The sequence below is a fragment of the Abrus precatorius genome, unplaced genomic scaffold, assembly GCF_003935025.1.
Source record: "Abrus precatorius isolate BTA unplaced genomic scaffold, Abrus_2018 Scaffold3, whole genome shotgun sequence".
NCBI lineage: Eukaryota > Viridiplantae > Streptophyta > Magnoliopsida > Fabales > Fabaceae > Abrus > Abrus precatorius.
In genome coordinates this window covers 7,357,990-7,380,113 of record NW_020874373.1, presented here as the reverse complement: position 1 = coordinate 7,380,113, position 22,124 = coordinate 7,357,990, and the positions used below count along the sequence as shown (strand labels likewise).

Sequence of the window (22,124 nt, the reverse complement as noted above, 5' to 3'; positions counted from 1 at the left end):
GTGAGAAAAATAAATAGGGAAGATAGATAAACATAACAAAATAAGGGATCGATGCATGGAGTAAAAATGAGCTGATATAGAAAGGGTTTTGTTGGGAGGTGTATTATTTTAGAGATCTTTTCCCATTTGTAAAGGAATAAGCTTTAGCTCTTGGTTAAGTGAAATCTTCGGTGGGAAAAAAAACAAAGCATATGAAGTGATATGGAATGCATGAATAAGAATAATATAATCCATTTGAAAAATTTTAAAAAGGAACACAGATAAGTATAATATGAATTAGTTAATATTAAAGTAATAATTTTGAACTTTTTGTCAAGTAACATAAAGAAACTGTATTTCTTTTTCATTTATAAAAAAAGTGTATCTCTGTTTTGTTCTGTAATTATAGTTTCGGAAATGTTGGCTGGGACTTGGGAATGCGGGGCCCAGGTCTGGGGCCATATGTCGAGAAAAGATGACCGCCCGGGACGTTAACCTTTATAATGATCACACGTGCACTCGTTCCCTACGTTCGCATTTCCGCGTATGGGAGGTTTGATTTTGTGGACGGGTTCAGCTTCTATGAATTTGAAGTACAGTCGGCGATATCAAAATTATCAATATCATTCGTCTTGAATCTTTCTAGATCTATCACTGATTGCTACACATTTTTTTTTCTCTCGATTCTCAAAATCGTTTTTCTTTAAAACACTATTGACTTCATGTGACCAATATTAAATGTTTTGAGGCAATTTCTACTCTAATTATTTTTCTAGATACACTTTTTAGGCTATGGTATTATGGGAACAGAATTATTTCCTTTGTGCTAGAAATCATGGATTTTGCCCATGTAAGCTTCTCAGTCTCATGGTCTCTAAGTAATCTATTCAATTTTGTTTATTGTCATATGCTGCAAGGATGAATGTTTGGATTTGCCTCTTGGTGCCATCAGCAAATGACATACTACAATGAGCACATCATTATCAAATTTTGAAAGGGCGGAAATTATTTATGTGAAAATTACTGCAAAGCAATTCTTGGGAAAGATATTCTAGTTTAGGAACATATCAACTAATCACTCAATGGGTTAATGATGTTGAACAAGTAGTTATTAAGTAACCATAAATTGACTTGATTAACCATTTGAGTGATTTGTTGTTCTTATACCAGAAATATTTTGCCGATAATTCCATATTTTTTTTTGTAATTTTCCCATTATTCATTTCACCTGTACACGGTTTATGGTGTATTAACGCTTCTTTAGCCACCCAAGGGCCTTATAGTAGAGTGGCTCTTCCCTATAGCAAACCCGTTACCCATTTACTGCACGGGTATCAGAAGTTGTTCATGGCAGCAAGCTTTTAGATCCATATATGAGACACTTCCTTTCTGAATACGTTGTCTTTGTTGTGCTATAGTTTGCTTTTCATTTGAATGTTCTTCTGTAGGGAGATGGGATATGATGGTATTGTTTTAGAATCTTGGTCAAGGTGGGCAGCTCATGGTATCTTGCATGATCCAAACGTGCGGAATTTGGTGAGCATTTTTTCCATTTAATCTTTTCAGATTTATTTTTTTTTCAGAAAAGCTATAATAGGGAACTCTGCCTTTTATTCATGGACTAAGCTATTAAGATTTCTTTCAATCTGTCAATTTTTGAGAGGTAGGTCTGGCATTATTGAATGGTTATGTCATAATTGCCGATGCTTCAGTAGTGATTGAGGTGGTTCCCGTCCCATTATGGAATATGGACCACATAATTATGTTCTCTGCAATTTGAAGTATACCATTATGATTTTTTCACCTTCACCTGTAATATAGTTGCGGAAATATATTGTTTTATTTCTTTCACAGAACCAATAATACAAGAGTGGTATCAAATAAGGTACAAGAGGAATAAATCTGAGCGCTAATCTGACCCTAAAATTCAGAAAAATAATTATTCCTATAAATATTGTACCTAAATAAGAAAAATACAAGAAATAAATTGATTCTATTTATATTAAATCCTAACAGATTATACAAATCAGAATCGGGTGATTGTAATTGATATGTGCATGATATTGCGCTAATCTTCAACAATAATTTTGTTATTGATACTCTATTAGCGTGTATACATTGCCACGGGGAATAAAAATACAAAATTGTATATTTATTCCTCATATTTCCTGCGAGACCAATGTATCCATTTGGTATTGGGCTCTCCAGTTCTTTATTCCTCACAAAATAAGTATTTGAAATTCAAGGCTTACAAAACTACCAACAAAAGCTACCAAAGTTCAAGCCTAAATCAATTGTCAGAACCGAAGAGAAACTGTATATCGCTGAATATAATTAAAAGCACTCACTCATCAACAAGTTAAGAGCAATGTTAAACCATACGAAAAATTTAGATACGAATTTGACTAAATCAATTATGTTAATTTGAGTCTTTCAAATGATAAATCAGAAAGTAAATAATATTTGAGGGAAATGAGGTCATTTGAATGCATACTGATTGACACATTCGCCTTTCAATGTCAGTGAGCATTATTGAAAACTTGTCCATCAACTTTATTATTTATGAAGGTCAGGGCCTCATGCTCTGTGATCCTTTCCTTCCATCATGGTCAAAAGAAATACTACAAGAAGTTCAAGAGTTATTGAGTGCAAAGTTTGCTCTTTAAGAGCTTGTTGATGAAATAAAAATACGGCAATGTGATCATTCTGGAACATACAGGGAATCAACAATGTAGTTTGGCTATTTCACAAAGAGGTGCCTAAAGTGGGACTGCTTTTGAAGACGCTACTCCTGCTGTTTCTCCTGTAATAAATTTGGTGCTATGAAAACACTAACTATAGCTTACATTATTAACAATGCGATTAGCTTACATTATTATCATATATTCCCTTCTTCCCCATATCATAAATAAAAGCATAGAGGTTTTTTAAGAATAATGACCATGAAAATGCACGCTGGTAGTTCGGCGATCTATTTTGTTTCACTCCACAAAGCCACATTTTATTTTAGAGCTACAAATTTGCATGGTCGTATTAGTATTTCATCTCATGAACACAGGCCTGATAATGGCGAAATGTGCACGATATCATATTAGAACTATATTGGAGTATAACACAGATTAACCAAGAGACTTGTAAATATGCAATTACTGATAAAAGTTTTTAAGCACTTGGAACGCTTTCAAAAATCACTGGCATACTGCATGATAAATTATTTCATCTACAAACCAACAGAACAAAAAGACTGCAGACAATAAAGGGAACAAAAATCGCCTTCGGTTCATTAATAGCTTTGAATTGGTTACCTTCATGAGTTTCAAAACTTCCTTGGAGGCTAGTTTACGAGCTGTATACTCATTATCACCACTAGCAGTCCACTCATAGGTGTTCTCATCAGTTTTCACCTTGATCGTAAATAAAGTTACATGGTTGACATGAGGCTTCGAGTATTCTTCCTTTTCGTAGTGATTTTTTTGGCATAGTTCTTGCAACTCATTAATTGGATGTCGCTTTGCAGTTTCAGGTGTAACCAAGGGTTCCAAAAGAGGCCTTATGCTTTGGAAAACAACCTTCTTCTTGTACCCTGAATCAACAAAAATGGCTCCTGCTATAGATTCTATAACATCTCCAAGGACCTGTCAGAAATAGAAATAGCTCCTAATGTAAAAAAATTGCCTGCTTAGCTTACTTCACTCTGTCAATTGTAACTTGTTTTTGTATCGAACTATAACAATGAAGAGTGAAGACATTCACGATGTGGCATAATGTGAATAAGTCATGCAATGAAATATTAACATCTGACCTCACAGTAATATGTTTCTAGCTCCCATCCAAAAGTGGATTCCAAAGATATGTTCTCAACGCCTTTCATTGTTTTTGCAATTTGATTTTTTACCACTGAGTCGCAGATTATGTGTTCATCCAGCTCAGCTTTAATGGCTGACAGTGTATAGCACTCATTATTCACAGAAATAGACCTCATGTTTGTCAAAAATTCCGATGACAACTTGTCATTAGAATATTCCTTGTGGAAATGCATGGTGATGACATAGTCCAACACTGCGTCGCCAAGAAACTCTAGTCGCTGCAAGGAAACTTAAGAGTTTATCAATCTTAAATTTGATGTTGGCCTAACTCCCAAAAAAGCTAATTATATAGTGTTCCTCAACCTCAAGGTTCTCATACTCTACATTTTAACCATATGGTGAAATTAAAAGAAACAACAAAATTATACACTGACATGGCATGTGCTTCATTAATACCAAGTACATGTTTTTTCATTACTATAAAGTTTCAGAGTACCTCATAGTCGTAGCATGTTGGAATTTCTGGTCGATTGCAAGACCTATGGATCAGAGCTTCTACTAAAAGGTAAGGGTTTTTGAATGAGTAGTTTAATAGGGTTTCTAAAACTTGGACATTTACAAGCTTCTCTGCGGCAGTGCTAAGGGGCCTTTCATATGGTACAATGTTAGTGTCTATATTGACGCCAATCCACTTAATAAACGATAAAGCAGCTTTTTCATCTTCTGTGCAAAAGGCTCCAATTAGTGCCTCAACAACATCAGCAACAATATCGAATTTTATTTCTCTTGTTTCACAAGTATATACTCTTGTTCTATTAGAAACCAACTCTTCTTTTAGCAAGAGACCTTTTGACTTATCGCCAGGGATATCCCACTGCTTTGGCTTAAATTCCTTATTTCGTATGAAGCCCTGTAAATAAGAAAGTTTCCTTCTGAATTTTTTTTAAACCACTGCTAGAATATTGAAACAGGGATAATATCAATGTGATAATACGAGATTTAAGAAAGCTTGTAAATCATGTGATTTTGACAATATGAACAACACAACTACACAAGCACCGATTGGCAGCTAAACTAACCAATGTTATACTCTACACTTCAGGATTTGTAGAGTTTGGCACAAGTGAAACATGTTCAAGGCTAATGAAATGTTTTTTTTTTTTTTACGTTATAATATTTTGTCTTCTCACTTTTTTCCCTCTCAAATCAAATAACATTAAAGGAAACATTTTTTTTTTCTTTTTCCTCACTCTTTTCACCCTTTTTTTTCCCTCCTATGCCAAACAAAGTATACAAGTAATTAACATCAATCTCATAAAATGTAACAACGATAACAAGAGAAAAAAAGAATAATACCGGAAGGTTTTGGCTACACCCATACTTAGACAAGGCAACATTGGAAATTATTTTTTCCCTCTCATTGGTAAGAAGGCCCTCTCTATGATTTTGGTTGGTCTTGAAAAGCTGCTGACTAGCAGCATACTTTAGAAAAGAATCTCCAAGTGTCTCTAAGTAATCGTAATCGGAAGCCTCTTGACATCCTTTTGCAGTAATTGCTTGTAAGATCTACAAAATAAAAAAAAAAGTTGAAACAACAAAATTCTTAAGGTTTTGGTTTTGTTAATTCTAGCTTTTGGAGTTAACTTTAAGCATACAAAAGTAATAAAATTTTATTAAGAGAATATTATTGTTGGTAATTAATTAAACTAAATCCTTAAAGTTAAAGATAACATTTTACATAAATTTTTAATATAATTTTGTATCAGTTTTCTTAACATCAAGTTGTTTTTAGAAAAAAAAAATTTAGGTTAGTTATGTCTTAGAAACTCACCCTGACTCAAAAATATATATATATATATATAAATACTTATATATTGCCTATCAATAAAGTATTCTCATTAACAATAAAATTTGAACCTGTATCTTTAAGAAATACAGTTTCAAACTTTATCAACTGAATCAATTTAATTGGCTCAAGAGCCACTCTTGGGATTGATTTGAATGTAAAATGATTTTATTAAGAAAAAATATTTATTATACTTAAAAATATAATAAATATCTTTTAATAAAATTTTATAGTTTCAATCACTTAAAATTAACTCCAATTAATACTAATAGCGAGTTCTAAACGAAAAAATAATAATAAAAATGTATGTCAAATATTTATTTTAAAATAATTAAAATTAGATAATAAAGATATTCTTGTGTTAGTATCCTTCCCACACTCGATGGCAATATACAACTATAAAAAAGAAAACAGCTCACTTGATGTAATAGCGTGCATTCGCTTTGCTTAAAACTATCGTTTTAGAAGACAATATATCGTTTCATTTCATCTATTCTTTTATAAAATTAAGAACACATTGATCAATTTCTCAATTAATATCAACTATAATAATATCAATTAATATTATATATATATATATATATACATATATATATATATATATATACATATATATATTAAAAATCAAACTCTCATCAACTTGCTTAAAAGATTTAATTATCCACTAACTATGACAAATTATGTAAAGAAATTAAGGGTTTTCTCAAAAATAGTTACAATAACAAATCATTTTTAAAAAAAGAGAAAAATCATTTTCTCTCAAAGTGGAAAGATTGGCTTCTAAACAAGCATCATAAAAGTAGCTTTTTTTTTTAACTATGCATGGATATACAGAACCCATATGAAAGCAGATACACCTTGCTTCCCTTTGGGCTTTGGGCTTTGGGCTCATGGGGCTGCCAAATTAGGTCTCAAACGATTACTTCCCACTTTAACATTGAAGGACTATCGACCCAACCCGAAATTATCTACTTTACTCGAATCATATAGATCAATATAAACTATCAGCGTTATGTAAATGATAAGCCTTTTTTTTTTTTTCACCGAAAGAAATAGCATACCTTGCTGATTGGGATATCATTTAACGTGCAATGATCCAAAAGCATCTTTTTTAAGTTGAAAGCAACGAGCAAGGACTGAAGCCAATGCATGATTGATGGCATAAATGAAAATGAATATATGGTACTGATTGATATTGGTGACATTATTACATGACAAAGTTCTGGGGGCAATTCAACAGTGTTCTTCTTGCTTTGACCTTGAAGGGAGAAAAAGATCAATCAGGTTTCAATTTCATCATATTGATAATGAACTCGGTTAATACGTCATCTAATAAACATCATTGTTCATGAAATGCAGTTAGGACCAGAATGTTTTTTTCTTATTGTTTAGGTAATAGCAGTCACAAAGCAATATTGGGAATTAGAATGTATGAGCAACCAATTGTTAAATTTAAACCTTTCTCCTTCTTCTGTTGTCTGGCCTTGAGAAGGTAATTCCCCGCTGAAAAAACTTTTCTGCCACCAAGCAGGGATTGATCTGCATGACTCAGTTCAATCCCGTGGCTGAAATTTAAAAAAACAATAATCTAAATTTTTCATGTAGTACATGTATAGGACACAAGTAGAAACATAAGCTACTAAATTTACTAACCGGTTTTTAAAGTCCTCCTTGTAAGTAGTAGTAGATCCCTTATCTCTTAAGTGTAGTGGAATTGAATTTCCATTCAATTTCATAATTTTATTAATAATATAAATGGGAGGATTAGAATCAATATGAGGAGTGTAGACCACACAATTTTTTAGTTTGCAACGGCAAACTGAACCATTTTTCGTCACCACATGAGGAGTATTATCCTCACAGTCACAGGTACTTTCAGGTGAAAAAGGAACAGAACTGACATACTTCCAATCGATTGGATCTGAAGAGCTCAAGTGTTCATTACTGGCTGGGAGCAGAAGATAATCAATCTCAGGATTATCTCCTAAACTAAAATCATCTGAAACATTAGGTAACTTATTCACGCTCCTATGCAGAAGGATCCTAAAGAGGGTAGTCTGAAATCTTCTACATTTTTTAACCTGTGAAATAGTAACATACAGATAAAATAAATAAAATCCTAATTGACACGAACTACCATGAAAGGAACACATGTAAGCACACCTCATCATGAGTAAGCGGAATGGTCATTATATATCCAAGGTTCACTGACAACTTTCCCCTGTCAACATCAAACGACATGCCTGATGATGCATTTAAGATTTCTGAGTCAAGTTTAGTCCTAATTGCTAGCACAATGTCATGAACGTCGATATACTCAAAATCCGGCTTCAACTCAATCAAATAGAGATGGTACGTTACGTTGCGATTATTTGATGCACTATTGACCAATTCGGATGGGATATAACTGGGGTGCCCATTTTCTACACAAGCCAATTAGAGTGCTCATTTCAATCAAAGCCAATTCAGAAACCAGAATTTAATTACCAAGAATCAATTAATAAGAGTACAAGACAATTATGTTACAAAATAGAAAGAAAAATAGTTTGTGAATCTTATGAAGTTACCAAATTCTTCCATGTTGATGGAAATATCAAGAGAAGGGTTTGCGATATTCTTTGATATTGAGATAGCTTGTATACGATCAGTGTTGTAGTTAACTTGCAATTTTTATAGCATGGGAAGTGGGTGTAGGGACCGCATAACATGTGCAAGATTCCACCGAGAAAAGAAAAGGCAGAGTAAAGAACACGTATTGATTCGATGATTAATCTTTTTTGGAACCTTAAGCTACAAGCTACTTGGTTACCAAGCAATTCAATCGTACATGTACACCATTGTTTGGAAGTTCGATGAAATAGAGGTTAAAAATTGAAAAATATATTAAATTTTTATCGTAATATTTCAAGATTTTAAACCCACTAACTCTTACATAATTTTCTTCTTCTATTTTTTCTTTTTTTGCAATACATAAATTTAGGTTGTTCACTTATTTCAGAAGTAGATCACTTAATTTGTTAAAAAGATTTTACAATAAAGAAGCTTTTAAATGAGTCATTAGGCTGGGACTTAGATCGGGTAAACTTTTAATTTATAGAGGAAATTCATTTTATTTTATTACTTTCTTCTTTTATAAAACTTATTAAATATTTATTATTAGAGTTAAGCAAATTTGATCTCCCTCTATTTTCTTCTACTTAAAATTTATACATTATTTTTTTATTCAATATTTTTATAAACTAATCGATCAAATTGTCTTCTACTAAAGAATCATTGCATCGAATTACATCTAAAATAAAAAGTTCAAAATTTATCCTCTTCAAACACTAATTTTTATCTAATAAAATTCTTCAAATTATGTCAACTTTTTATTAATTTTTTTATTCTAAACTTTTAAAATTGTTTTGTTACTCTGATCCATGGTAAAACCTCAAATGTTTAAATTAAAAGTAATAATTGGATGGTATTTGCTTCATAACTTTTCAACTTTAAACGATTTTGTTATCATTTTCAAATAATCTAATAAAATTTATTTTAAATTGATTTAAAATTGGTTTTAAAGTTATAAACTATGTAAAATTTGAATTAAAAACCAACTTATGTCTCAAAACAAAAATGTTAATAAAAAAATAAAATAACCAAATCATTTATTGAAAAGTAAATTGATATGATTTAAAAATCAGTTTACATTATTTTAATTTTCTAAATACAGTTTAGTTTGAGTTAAAGCTTGGTTTGGTTGAATTGATACCTTTACATAATAATCGTGTTGGTCATTTTCATGTTTGCTTGTAAACAGCAAGAAATCAATTTGTTCAAAGCAGAAAATACTGCTGCCATTGAAGTTGGATTTCATGAATAAAATATCATTATTATTTATTTTAAATTGAACGTAAAATTAAACAAACACTTCGAAGGAGCTAATGGCATCGGTTTCGAGGCTGCCATGGTAACTGGTGGTTTGGGCATTGATGCTCACAGAATTATGGAAAATCTTCAATTTGACTAATCGAGATTTGAGAGCAGTGGTGATGATAAATGGTAATTTGGATCCTTTCGAGTATAATTCTCTTAATCTCTCTAGTAAAATTTTGGCCATTAAATTTTTTATTAAATGATTAGCATAAATTAATAATAAATAAATTGATTAATAAAAATTAAAATAGGTAAATTAGTATGCAATTGGTCTATCTTCATTATTGAATATAAAAATTAATAATTAAAATTTTGTTAGAGAAGATCCGCATTACATAAAATGGACATGTTTATCCACCCAGCTTGTTTTACGCACTACATTTTGTTTTAATTTGAAAAAATATCGGCTAAGTGGTGGACCAGACTAAGCTAAGTCAGTCCAACCATTCTTTTTTCAAATAATTAAATTATATTAACTTTTTATCAATTATAAAATATATTTAAGGCAAGTCGAAATACTATGGATAAATAATTATTACTAATTTATATTATTTCAATAATTTTAAAAAAAATTGTTGGCGAAGCTTCTAATTCGGTTTGTTTTTATATATAATTTTTTGTCAAAATTCAAAAAATATGAAATTTTTGATGAAATTACATAAATATAATTTTTTTAAAAATTGCCATGACGACTCTTTAATTAAAAATTGCTAATAACGATTTTTAAATAATTAATTATTTTTTAAATTATCATTAACAACTTTGAATTTTTTAATTTTTTAATATTTTTTAACCAAACCATCATTCGCCACTTTTAAAACTTTATTACTTTTTCAATTTTTTATTTCTGAATTTTTGTATTACACCAAAAATTATTATTAACAATTTTTAAACTTTATATTATTTAATTTCACAAAAAAAAATATTTTTTGAATTTAAATAAAAAATCATAAAAAAGGGAGCTTTTCACTTCTTTACTTTTATCTAATTTTTAAATTTCTTAACAACTAAGCTTGGCTCACTATTAAATGAGTCAAGTTAGTATAATGAAGTCTTTAAAACTATTTAGAATAGAGTTAACTCTTTTTTTTTTTTTTTGGACTATTCCATTTGGCCTCTTTTATTTAAGAGCAATATTTAATATGCTTAAGTATTAATTAATAAAATATTATGTAGATTAAGCTAAAATTTAAAACTATCAATTTTCTTAAATTTTAATCTTTAAAATTAAATTTAAACATATAAAACGAATAAATTTTACAGTAGAAACTCTTTAAATTAATAATGTCAAGACCGGAGAAATTTATTAATTTAGAGAATTATTAATTTATCAATAAATTAATAATTATTAATTTAAAGAGTTTTTAAGTAATTATACTGTACATACCAAACAAAAAGGCAAATTAATCTATGTCTCTTAGAATTACGTTGTAGCGAACCTTGGGACTCAACGTACAGTAAATTAGTAACTACACTACATATGTGTTGGAAATCAATAATGACTTTTGAAGTACAGTAAATGTAAACAAGAGGAACAAATGTGTTCAATGTATTCTTAAGCAAGTTTGACATATATAAATTACATGAATGTGTTAGAGTATTCAAACCATATCTCACAAGATGGCTTCTCATCTAAAAAGTGTTGCAAAATCAACTATGTCAGATCAAATACGTACGGAGTTGTGTGAGTATAAGAGAAATAATCCTGCAAGCACACAAAAAGACTTGTAGAGATGGCTTGAGGAAAAATTTCAATTGAAAGTTAGTCAAAGAACAATATCAAACACACTTAAGCGGTCAGATGACTATCTCTCTGCTAAAATAGAAAAGGGAAGAGCAGAGATCAAAAGACACAAACCAGCAAAATATCCTGACATGGAGAAGGTTGTTTATGAGTGGTTTCTCTAGCATCAAGAACGTGTGAATATCACAGAGAATTAATTTTGCAGAAGGCAAGAGATACAATGAAACTCGTGTACCCTCATGATGATTCAGATTTTAACTTCTCTATAGGATGGCTTGGGAAATTCAAGCACCGACATGGCATAAAGTCATTTCGTCGTTTTGGCGAGAGTGGGTCTGTTGATATACAAGACATGGAGCAGAAATTGGTATCAATTCGGGAGAAAATTGATCAATTCCCTATGAAAGATGTTTTCAATATGGATGAAACTGGGTTGTTTTATAGGCTACAAGCTAATCATTCACTGGCAACAAAACAACTTGAAGGAAGAAAACAAGATAAAGAAAGGCTAACGGTAGTTATTTGTTGCAACGAAGATGGCTCTGAAAAAATCCCTCTATGGATTATTGGGAAATATGCAAAGCCTCGTTGCTTCAAGAATGTCAACATGAATAGCTTGAATTGTCAGTATCGAGCTAACAAAAAAGCATGGATGACTAGTGTGCTTTTTGATGAATATGTTCGTTCATTTGATCAAATGATGCATGGTAGAAGAGTTCTACTTGTGGTGGATAATTGTCCAGCACATCCAAGAAATATTGAAGGGCTAAGAAACGTTGAGTTATTCTTCTTGCCACCCAACATGACATCAAAGATTCAACCTTGCGATGCTGGGATAATAAGAGCTTTCAAGATGCATTACCGTAGAAGGTTTTACCGCAAAATATTGGAAGGTTATGAGGTGGGACAATCTGATCCAGAGAAGATAAATGTCCTTGATGCTATCAATTTGGCAATCCCAGCTTGGACGATAGATGTTCGAAAAGAAACAATAGCGAATTGCTTCCGACACTGTAAAATTCGTTCAGATAGTGACGTTGCAAGAAATTTTGATGAATCCACTTTTGATGAAGAAACTCAAGACCTCGAGACTATGATCAATCAATGTGGCTATCGTAATAAGATGGATATCGACAACCCAGGTGAAAATGAAGCATGTTCGGAGATTCAGAGTTTAGAAGATATTGTGGGTACTATCATTGAGAACAATGCAGAGGATGACGACGAAGATGATACAGTGTCTTTGGAGCCTGTTACGCGAAAGGAAGCACTTATGGCGTCGAATACTCTTCACAACTTTATGATACAATACAAAAATACAACACCTGAGCTATTGGATACAATAAAAAAAGTTAGAGATGAGCTCCAAATAGACTTAAATTTTAAAGGAAAACAGACAACTATTGAATTATATTTCAATAGAGTGTAATATATTTTTTTTTCAGTTTCTATGAATTATTAATTTATGATTTTCTTGGGACCGAAAATTATAAAGGAATCTCCCGAAAAATTATTATCTTATTATTTTATCGAGTTTTTCAATTTTTTATATTGACCCAAGTCGGGACCGGATAAATTTATTATTTTAAAGAGTTTATTAATTTATCGAGTATTAATTTAAAGAGTTTCTACTGTATTAAGAAACATATTTTTAGTTTTATATTTCTAATATAATAAAGTTTTTAATTATTTAATTATTTGTAAATATTCAATATCATTTCTTAAGAAGAAGAAATTATAGTTATAAGAAAAATGATTAAATTAAAAATAAAAAAATCACATAAAATTTATATATTAAAAAATATTTTAGGAGTATTTCCTTGGATGAAAAAGCATGAAGCACGCGAATTTCAGGGGCCTATCCGAACGCGTCTTTAGATTTGATTTGGAATTTATGAGAAGCGGTCCCATTGTCTTGTCCCTCATCTGGTCGCATTGTCTTGTCCCTCACCTCAGCATCATTTTTCACAGAAAAACTCGTTCTTTCACGGAATTTTGCTGCCTTATTAATTATTGTTAAAACACTTCATTTTAATTGCAATGACTCACTCGTCAATTTTCACTCGTCACAAGTCATGCTTTTTTCAATTCAAACATTTCCTGTCCGTAATATGCATAAACTTTCCTACATCTTTTATTTGTAATTTTTCTTATTTTTTAATGTTTTAAATATTAGATTAAATAAAAATATAATTTTTTTTACTTCAAACTATATTTTTTTATTTAAAAATTTTATAAACATAAATGATTAAAATTTTAAAATTATTGAATATTATCAAATTCTGTTATCCAATTTGTATATTGATATTTTTTTAAAGACTAATTAAAATTATTTAAGTGAATTTTGCTTTTTTAATGGTTTTTTACTAGAATTTGATTTTACTATACTATCAGTAACTTAGAATAGATTATGGATACAGGTTTTACGTTATTTTTACTGACATGATAATTTATGATTGAATGTGAATACTATCAATATATTTAAATTAAAATTTTGATTTTTTGTATATCGTATGTATAAATATTTTAATATTATTTATTAATCAGAAAACATATATTGTTTGTATTAATTATTATATAATTGTTGATTTTATTCACTTTGTTTTATAAAATAAATTTGTGTTTCAAAATAATTAAATTTTAATGGAAAGTATCTTAAACCTATAATAAAAATATATTTATAATATGTTTGCGTTTTGAATTTGTTCCCACTTTGAAGGTGTTAGCCGAGTCATATTTTTTAATTAACAGGCAAGGTCCTTCTTGAACCAATATGATAAAAACAAACTTTTAATTAAAATATAATATAACTGTATTTTAATTGTTTACTCAAAATTAATGATAAAATTAAAAACAAACCTTTACAAATGGATTTGACTTAAGTGATTGATTTAGGTGTTTAATTTTGATTGTGAATAAACTTAATCAAATCTATAAATATATTTATGTATGATATTAATAGATATATAACTATACTTTAATTCTTTAACCAAAATATCATTTTATCATAGTATTTTTTTTATTTTTTAAATAAATACTTATTAAGAGGATTGTTGATATTCAACTTTGAATGTGAAAACATGTCCACGTACGTCGTCGTCTTGTGAAAACAAAACTTTCACTGTTACCGTTGAGGCTAACCCATTAATTGGTTTAAGGAACAAACGCGTTTCCCAGACTATCGTCTAAATTTTCAAAGAGCAAACACTAGAATTAGTGTTTCAGCTTCTTCTGATTAATGCAGAAGCAGAGGGAGCGTTTCATTATTTGATTTTCTTTTTCATTTGCCACTTCATTATTCTTAATTTGCATTCTGACCTCTTCAATTGAGAATTTTCATTACACACCCTCTTCATTTTTTATTTTTTATTTTGTTTATGATTATGTATACATATTAGTTTTTCTAATTCATATTTTGATATAACTGTTTAATTTTTATATTTTATTGAGGGCACAGGTAAGCTATGCGGTGACACCAACACGAGCTAGGGGCTGGGGGATGAGACTCACGTTAGAACAGCAACGTCAACATCAGCAATGTGATGCACATTACATTACGATAACAACAACCGTCCCTTTCTAAATAAAATTTGGGCAGTAAAATCAACAGAGTTTAATTACAAACATGAGTTAAGAGATGCATCAATAGCTTTGATTTTTACCATTTTTTTTGCTTTAAATTACCAGAGAAATGATTCTGAATCTGATATACGTAAGTGAGAAATTAGTGACATGAGATTATGCAAAAGTAAAGTAGCATTTGGCTTGAAAATAAGAAAGAAGATGCAACGAAGAGTTAATTGGAAGAATAGAAATGATGAGATACAACAAAGAATCTTCGCTCGTCCTTCCGCGTTGTTGCTCAGTCCATTCCATACCGCGTTAATTGTTAAGCCTCTCTTTCTCTTTCATTTTTCTTGACTTTCGAGTTTTGATTCGCCGTTTGAAATGGTCAGCACATCAAATGAATCAACGGTTCACTCACACTCTTACACTCTCAATCTCTAAGACTCAAATCAAATCAGGGCCCACATCGTAGAAATCTATCTATTTCCTTTCCATTCAAATTCTCACCCTTATTTATACCATACTTAACAATATCCTCTTCGTCTCCCTCTCACCTTCTCCAAGCAATTCCTTGTCCATTTCACACTCACCTTCACTTCCTCAATAAGCACCACGTAGCTCATACCCTTCCTTGTAGTTCTTTACTCTACTCCCACCCATTTGGCATATCACTTGTTAACTTGGCCTTGTCCACTTCGATAATCTGCTTATGGTGACAAGTTTCCTTTTTTATTTTTGGAACAATTCACCAACCAATGCTTAAATGCCAAATACTTGCGAGTCTAGTGACTGTGCAGTGTGCATAAGCTGAATTCAAGGCCTTAGCTGCAACAACATGGAAGAGAGAACCAAGAGGAAACATTTCAGTCTGATCAATGAACTAATCCAAGGAAAGGAGCTAGCAAAGCAGCTCAGTAACCATCTGGTCTCTTCTTCTCCATCATCCCATGAAACCAATGAATTCTTGATTGAGAAGATACTTTCTTCCTATGAGAAAGCACTCACAGTGCTTAACACGGGGACTGTTGTGGGAGAGACTATGACCACAAGTGGCAACATGATGGATTCCCATTGTTCTACCAATGGGAGCCCCAGAAGTGAGGTCGTGGACCGTGAACTTGAGCACAAATCTGTCTTCAAGAAAAGGTAATGTCAAAGGTTACCGAGTTCTTGTGTTGTGTCTTTGTGACTTGTGTCAATTGTTTAGGCTCGTCATCTGACTTCAATCTGGGGCTATTTGAATTTGTGGGGTGCAGAAAGACCATGCCCAGATGGACTGAGCAAGTGAAGATTTGCTCAAGAACAGGACTTGAGGGGTCTTTGGATGATGGATATAGCTGGAGAAAATATGGGCAAAAGGATATTCTTGGATCCAAGTTTCCAAGGTTAGAAGCTCTTTTCTCGTATAACTTCTTGTTATAAATTAGCATTTTTTCATGTTATAAATTTGTATAATTAGCCTAATTTGAAAAATCAACGAATCAGTGGTCACTTAATGACCCCTAACGGGAAAAATAAAATGTACATGCCTGCTAATTTTTATTTTTTTTACCCATGTTTTAACGGCTCTAGACAAAACTTTTAAAATGACCGGTAATTCGTACGCTTATCCAAAGGGCTATGCCAGCTACGTTCAGTTCCATCCAAATTACTACCTTGTGTAAAGTGTGCCGAGTTACATTAATATGAGGTTATGTGAGTAGTGCAAAAAGGGATGCACCCGTACAGTGGAGAAACCTGACAATTTTGTCAAGCAGAACAAATTATTGTAAAGTGTCATGTTCGTTCTATGCGGTTGGCAGTTCACAACTTCATATACTCCATTCAGCCGTACATGCAATAGCATGCAAATTGCAATGAAATTCATAGTTAGTTAGATAGTGTGATGGGACAAAAATAGGCCTTTCTCTTATTCTTTATTTTTGGTAGATTTCCTCTCCAACTTCCTCATTACAGCATAAGACAAAAGGGGTTTCTATTAATATTTTTATTTGCTATTCAGACCATACTGAAGTTTATATGAACACAGAGAAAAGAGGAAAAATAAATATGTTCTGGTTTTGGCGAAAAATTGACAACTAGTTGTTTGCATTGCAGAGGATATTACAGATGCACACATAGAAATGTACAAGGGTGCCTGGCAACAAAGCAAGTTCAAAGGTCAGATGAAGACCCAACCGTAATTGAGGTAACCTACAGAGGAAGACACACGTGCATGCAAGCTAAGCATTTAAACAAAGCATTCCCATCAAACATAAAGATGAATTTGGGGGGAAATCAATTCCACTATGATCAACAACTACAAGAGAAAATACAACAAACCCCAAATGGAATTTTCACGTTTGAAACAGATTTTAAAGTCAAAACAGAGGAACTGGAAATGGAAACCAAGGAGGATATCTTCCCATGGTTTTGCTTTTCTTCTCCATCAATTGGATCAGAAAATGAAGACAACAACATGTTACTCGAAACCATGATTGAAAATCATTTCATGGAAAGCTTTTCTCCTGCATTCATATCACCAGTGACTTCAGAATCAAACCTTTTCTGTGTGTCAGCATGCCACTTGGGTAGCACTGGACTATGCCAAAACATACAAACCTCAGAATCTGATATCACTGAGATAATTTCAGCCCCAACTTCAGTCACCAACTCCCCAATCCTGGATTTGGATACCTTGCTTCATAAAGGTGATTTTGACACGGATTTTCCTTTCAACACCGCTGAATATTTCTCTTCACAAGACTTTGCATGCACTTCCACGTAGATAGTAAGAGTAAAGAACAGCATAGTCATAGTCTGTTTCAGATTAACGGGTGAGTTCTAGTCTCGTAGATCTTGACTAAGGAGGGTAATCATAAGTCCTGTTGATAATAAGTGAAGACGATGAAACCTCCCTCACCTATCATTCTAGTTTGGAGAGATTCCCTGCATGTAATGTACCTTTACTTAGGTAGTAATGCGCTAATAATCTGTAGCTGTAAACTACTTATGCATTTTCTTAATTCACTGGTACTTGGTTCATATGTTTTCTTTTGGCTCCAGCAGGGATGCAATTTCTGAAATCAATGAATTTTATCGCATAGTGTTGGCTAGAGAAAAGTGAATGTGATCAATTTAACCCAACATTTTTGGCCTCCGTAAACTTTTATTAACCACACAACATATTGGAAACACTTAATAGTCCCAGTCAATTCCCTTTTTTAAATTGATTTGGAACTGAGTTATTTTATTTAATCAACAAACAAAAATACTTATACTAGTAATAGCAATAAGATAGGGAGCAAAATGAAATGAGGCATGTTATAGCAAGGAAGGGTGTAGATGGAGACTAGAGATCACCCATCCTTCTTGCACATTTGATACAATCATCCAATATCATCTTGGCGTCGTATTTGTATACAAATCCTTTGTCACACAGCTTTGTGGTGGAGACCCACTTGATGTCCTTCTTCGGCTCATCTTCTTTTCTGAAATATGTGGTAAGCATCTGCCTGAGTTGTCGTCCAAAAATCAAATTTTTATATTTTTTAAATAAAAAAATACACGTTCCAGTAAATTCTAATGAACATATATGAATAAAATAAAACTTAATATATATCTTAATTTAAGTTCAATAATTTAAAATCAATTCTATCATAATTAATTATACTCGAGTTTAATAAAAACAAGGCTGGAGTACACACCGCACTAGATCGAGTCGAAAACTTCGTTAATAATTATAGAAAAAGCCAATGAGAGACACTTACTCTTGTTTCCCGTTGAATTCTGGATGATGAAGAGCATAGTGATTAGCCATCTCTTGCAATGAAATATAAGAACTTGCGCACAAGAATCTGCTATTCATTGAGGTGTTTTCCATGCAAAAAATATGAGCTTCACACACGTCATGAACATGTACAAGAGGAATTTTTCCCAGCAAATTTTCTAGGAACTTCAGTAATTTGTACTCTTTTTCATTTTGAAGGATCTGTGCTATACAAATAAGCCTGGTACCGGGTGTAAAAGATTGAAAGGTGTCACCTCCCACAAGCCCACAAGGGAGGGGCACCACTTCTAATCCATCACCATTTGCTTCGGTCCCATAGCTCAACACATGTTTCTCCGTCAGTGTCTTTGAATAAGTATAGTCCTTCAAAAATAAGACCAACACAATAAAGTCAAACCTTTGCATATTTTCATCTCTCAATTTACTACGTTGTGAAATTGGGGTGGCTTCTATCTCTCTATACGAAGTATCCTTATACAATCAAAGGCTTCTGCTGACATTACAATGTCTTGGATCGCACGTATACCTTAAATGCTAATTTCTCATGCTCACCATTGGCCTTTCAACTTATTGCCTTTATATGTAGTGTAGTGACTCCCCATATAACGAGGGACAAAAGATTAAAATTAAATAAAAAATAAAAGGTGGGGAAATTCTTATTTTTCTTCAATTAAAGAAAAAACATTATTATCTCTATCCTTTTTTCTTCCAAACATACTATAACACTGCAGGATTAGAAATTCGTCAGACCTGATATCTGATTTAGGGAAGCATGGATCCATATTCTTTCAAACCAAAGGCTTGATATGGGAAACGAATCTTATGGGGAGGTTGTGAAGTTCTTGGGAACAAATTGTGTTTGATATCGACAGAGAACAAATTCAAGAATCGAAATTTGGAAACTAACCTTGTAAGAAGGTTCTTGAAGGTATATATATTCCCACGAATCATTAAGAGGGGTCCAGCAAGTTTCATCCATAACGTCCTTGAAACCACTGCCATCATCTTTCAGCGGAGAAGCAGAACAAACAGACGCCGTGTAGATCAGACGCCTCACTGTGCCTGCTTTTAGACAAGACATGACAATGCTTTTTGCCCCAGCAAGTGATGCTTCACTAGTATCCTTGTACTGCTATGCATATGATATCACTGATAATCATCACACATACTAGATAAGTGAATAATTAGAAATTTTCTTATTTTCTATGTTGATAATTTTTTTAATTATTAAATATTCTAAAAATATTTAAGATTATTAATTAAAAAAATTTAGGATAATTTTATAGGAGGATTAACAAAAAAAAAAATTAATACATATGGTTTCGATTACGTATATGAGGAACATATTTGATTAGAAAATAAAGTATACTTATATTCTGATCGTTAAATTCGTTTCAAAGGAAGTGATATGATGAATAGGTGAACCTGCGAGTTGGGTTCATGGGTCATGGGAGTGGCAACATGAAAGACAAACTCGCAGCCTTGAATTGCATGCTCAAAGTGAATTGGGTTGTAAATATCAGCTTCAAACAGCACCAGTTGCCCTTCTGATTGTAGGAGGCTCTTCAAAACTCATTCTCTGTTATTGCAAATTGTAAATCTAATTCAGTGTACATTGTGCAGAATGAAAAAGATAGTTAGTGAGAGATTACTGACTCAAGTCTCTGAGAGTTGCATGGACTGTGTAACCCTTCGCTAAGAGCTTCTTCACGAGCCACGAACCAATGTAACCACTCCCTCCTGTCACGCACACCTGCACCTTTTCTCCATTACAATTCCCTTTCCTTCACCTACCAATCACACACACACCCCACTTGTGGCTCCTCTTCTCAGCTGTAGAAAGATATGAATGCATTGAGTTGAGGTTAACCCGCGAAAGAGACAAAATTATGAAGATTATTAGTTAAATTTTACTAAAATAAAAAAATATATTGTCTTTTTTATAATTTAATATTTATTATTGTTAATTCAATTATTTTTCGAGAAAATATTACCTAATCTTTCGAGAGAAAATTTGTCAACTAAAAAATAAAATGGTATTGATTTTAGGAACCTTAGGTGGTTTTTAAATTTGACCTACTTGATTAAGTTGAGTTAATTAGTTAATTTTAAATTCTTAGAATTACCACGTTCAATCCTTAAGTATAAGTATAAATGTAATACTTCCTATACTACTGATGTTTATGGTCATGCTAGTGATTCAAGTACTTGATATGACATAATTAAAGCTAGAAACTATGGAAAGAATGAAATATCTTTGAATATAAAAAATATTTGCTCTAACTTGTTTATGGTGAACATTGTAAATTGTAAAGAAATAAATTCAAAAACAATTTAGGACTGAATTTTAAGTTCTCTTAGATTCTTTTAAATGCGTTATTAAATGAAATGACAAAGTTAATGTTATAAAACAAAATATTAAGCAGGAATAATAAATCATAATTATTGAATGTAAAAGTCTTGTAGAAATGTAAATAAGAGTGAAATTGCAAGAACAAAACGTAAAGCAAATTGGAGGTAAACAAATTAAAATTAAGATGCAAAAATGTAAATGTACGATTCTTTACAATGAATAATAACAATTGTGAATCCTTTGATTGCTAGTGTCTAGCTAGGTGCAAACCTTTCAGCTTGTAAAAAATTTTAGGTGCTAGTGTTTGGGCGTAAAAAGTCGTTCTTTGGAAATATAAAGTTTCGTATTATTTATAAGCGGTGTATCTTAACATCTCTTATTACTTCTTGGTAACTGTCTTCTGTCCGTGCTTCTTCTTAGTTGTCGTTGTTCATTATCCATAACCATTTATGATTGTTCCTTCTAAACAACTGTTGTTGTTGAGATCGTTTCTTTGTATCCACGATCTTTTCTTCGTGTTTATAGTTTTTTTATTTTCAACTGATATTAACTATCGGTAACTATTCTTTTGATAGTCGCTTTAAACCTCATGATTTTTTGTCATGTTTCTTCACCTCTCGGACTTCATCATGCATCTGGGCCTTAAAATAAATTTATTGTCATTTTATATTTTGACAAGTTTTGAGAAAACATGTCAAGATATTCTTGTAAATTTAGAATAATTTTTCTATCAGTTCTTATTTTTTGACCAATTTTAGGGAAGATTTGTGACCTAATTAAGTTTCTAGACTTAGAATAATTTTTTTTGTCAATTCATATTTTGATAAGTTTTGATTCCTTTCAATCTCAAGCTTGAAAATTCCCCAATATTCCTTAAAAAACAATCCTTTTATTGACGAAAAATCAGCTTCCCTTCCAGACTTTCCAAAATTCCTTGAGATTAAACCTTCTTTTTGACAAAGAATAAGACTCTTTGTTAACTCTCCAAAACTTCTCAAAAAGTAGTTTTCCTTGGGGATGAGGACCCTCCAAGACTCCTCGAAATGTAGCTTTTTTTTTTTACAAAAAATGAGACTTTTCTGCTAATCTTCACAAAAAACATATCAAAAAATGACTTTTTTTTACCAAATATTAGGACTTAGATG

General features: G+C 31.8%; 2 protein-coding genes and 2 pseudogenes across 2 annotated transcripts; 2 read left to right on the top strand and 2 right to left on the bottom strand.

The window, feature by feature from the left end:
* Nucleotides 1-2,976: 2,976 nt before the first annotated feature.
* Nucleotides 2,977-8,266, bottom strand: LOC113860604 (endoribonuclease Dicer homolog 2-like). The gene is made up of 9 exons (XM_027493029.1): nucleotides 8,199-8,266; nucleotides 7,795-8,054; nucleotides 7,285-7,712; nucleotides 7,090-7,196; nucleotides 6,693-6,889; nucleotides 5,142-5,351; nucleotides 4,282-4,695; nucleotides 3,782-4,063; nucleotides 2,977-3,614 (listed from the first exon to the last, which is right to left on the bottom strand). The coding sequence occupies exons 1-9, from the start codon at nucleotides 8,209-8,211 to the stop codon at nucleotides 3,168-3,170; spliced, it is 2,358 nt and encodes a 785-aa protein (XP_027348830.1). The 5' UTR covers nucleotides 8,212-8,266; the 3' UTR covers nucleotides 2,977-3,167.
* A 2,894-nt stretch (nucleotides 8,267-11,160) lies between these two features.
* Nucleotides 11,161-12,719, top strand: LOC113863629 (annotated as a pseudogene).
* Nucleotides 12,720-15,306: 2,587 nt separating this feature from the next.
* Nucleotides 15,307-17,979, top strand: LOC113863624 (probable WRKY transcription factor 53). The gene is made up of 3 exons (XM_027497271.1): nucleotides 15,307-16,003; nucleotides 16,114-16,242; nucleotides 16,955-17,979. The coding sequence occupies exons 1-3, from the start codon at nucleotides 15,693-15,695 to the stop codon at nucleotides 17,622-17,624; spliced, it is 1,110 nt and encodes a 369-aa protein (XP_027353072.1). The 5' UTR covers nucleotides 15,307-15,692; the 3' UTR covers nucleotides 17,625-17,979.
* Nucleotides 17,980-18,006: 27 nt separating this feature from the next.
* On the bottom strand, nucleotides 18,007-21,614 carry LOC113862080 (annotated as a pseudogene).
* Nucleotides 21,615-22,124: the final 510 nt, after the last annotated feature.

What these genes read in the sequence shown, in the direction of transcription:
- LOC113863624 (XM_027497271.1), top strand. Translation starts at nt 15,693, where the DNA reads ATGGAAGAGAGAACCAAGAGGAAACATTTCAGTCTGATCAATGAACTA. An exon ending in AAATCTGTCTTCAAGAAAAG is followed by an intron (nt 16,004 to 16,113) that starts GTAATGTCAAAG and finishes TGTGGGGTGCAG; the next exon opens with AAAGACCATGCCCAGATGGA. An exon ending in CTTGGATCCAAGTTTCCAAG is followed by an intron (nt 16,243 to 16,954) that starts GTTAGAAGCTCT and finishes TTTGCATTGCAG; the next exon opens with AGGATATTACAGATGCACAC.
- LOC113860604 (XM_027493029.1), bottom strand. An exon ending in GGTGTAGCCAAAACCTTCCG is followed by an intron (nt 4,696 to 5,141) that starts GTATTATTCTTT and finishes TCTTATTTACAG; the next exon opens with GGCTTCATACGAAATAAGGA. An exon ending in CAACATGCTACGACTATGAG is followed by an intron (nt 4,064 to 4,281) that starts GTACTCTGAAAC and finishes GTTTCCTTGCAG; the next exon opens with CGACTAGAGTTTCTTGGCGA.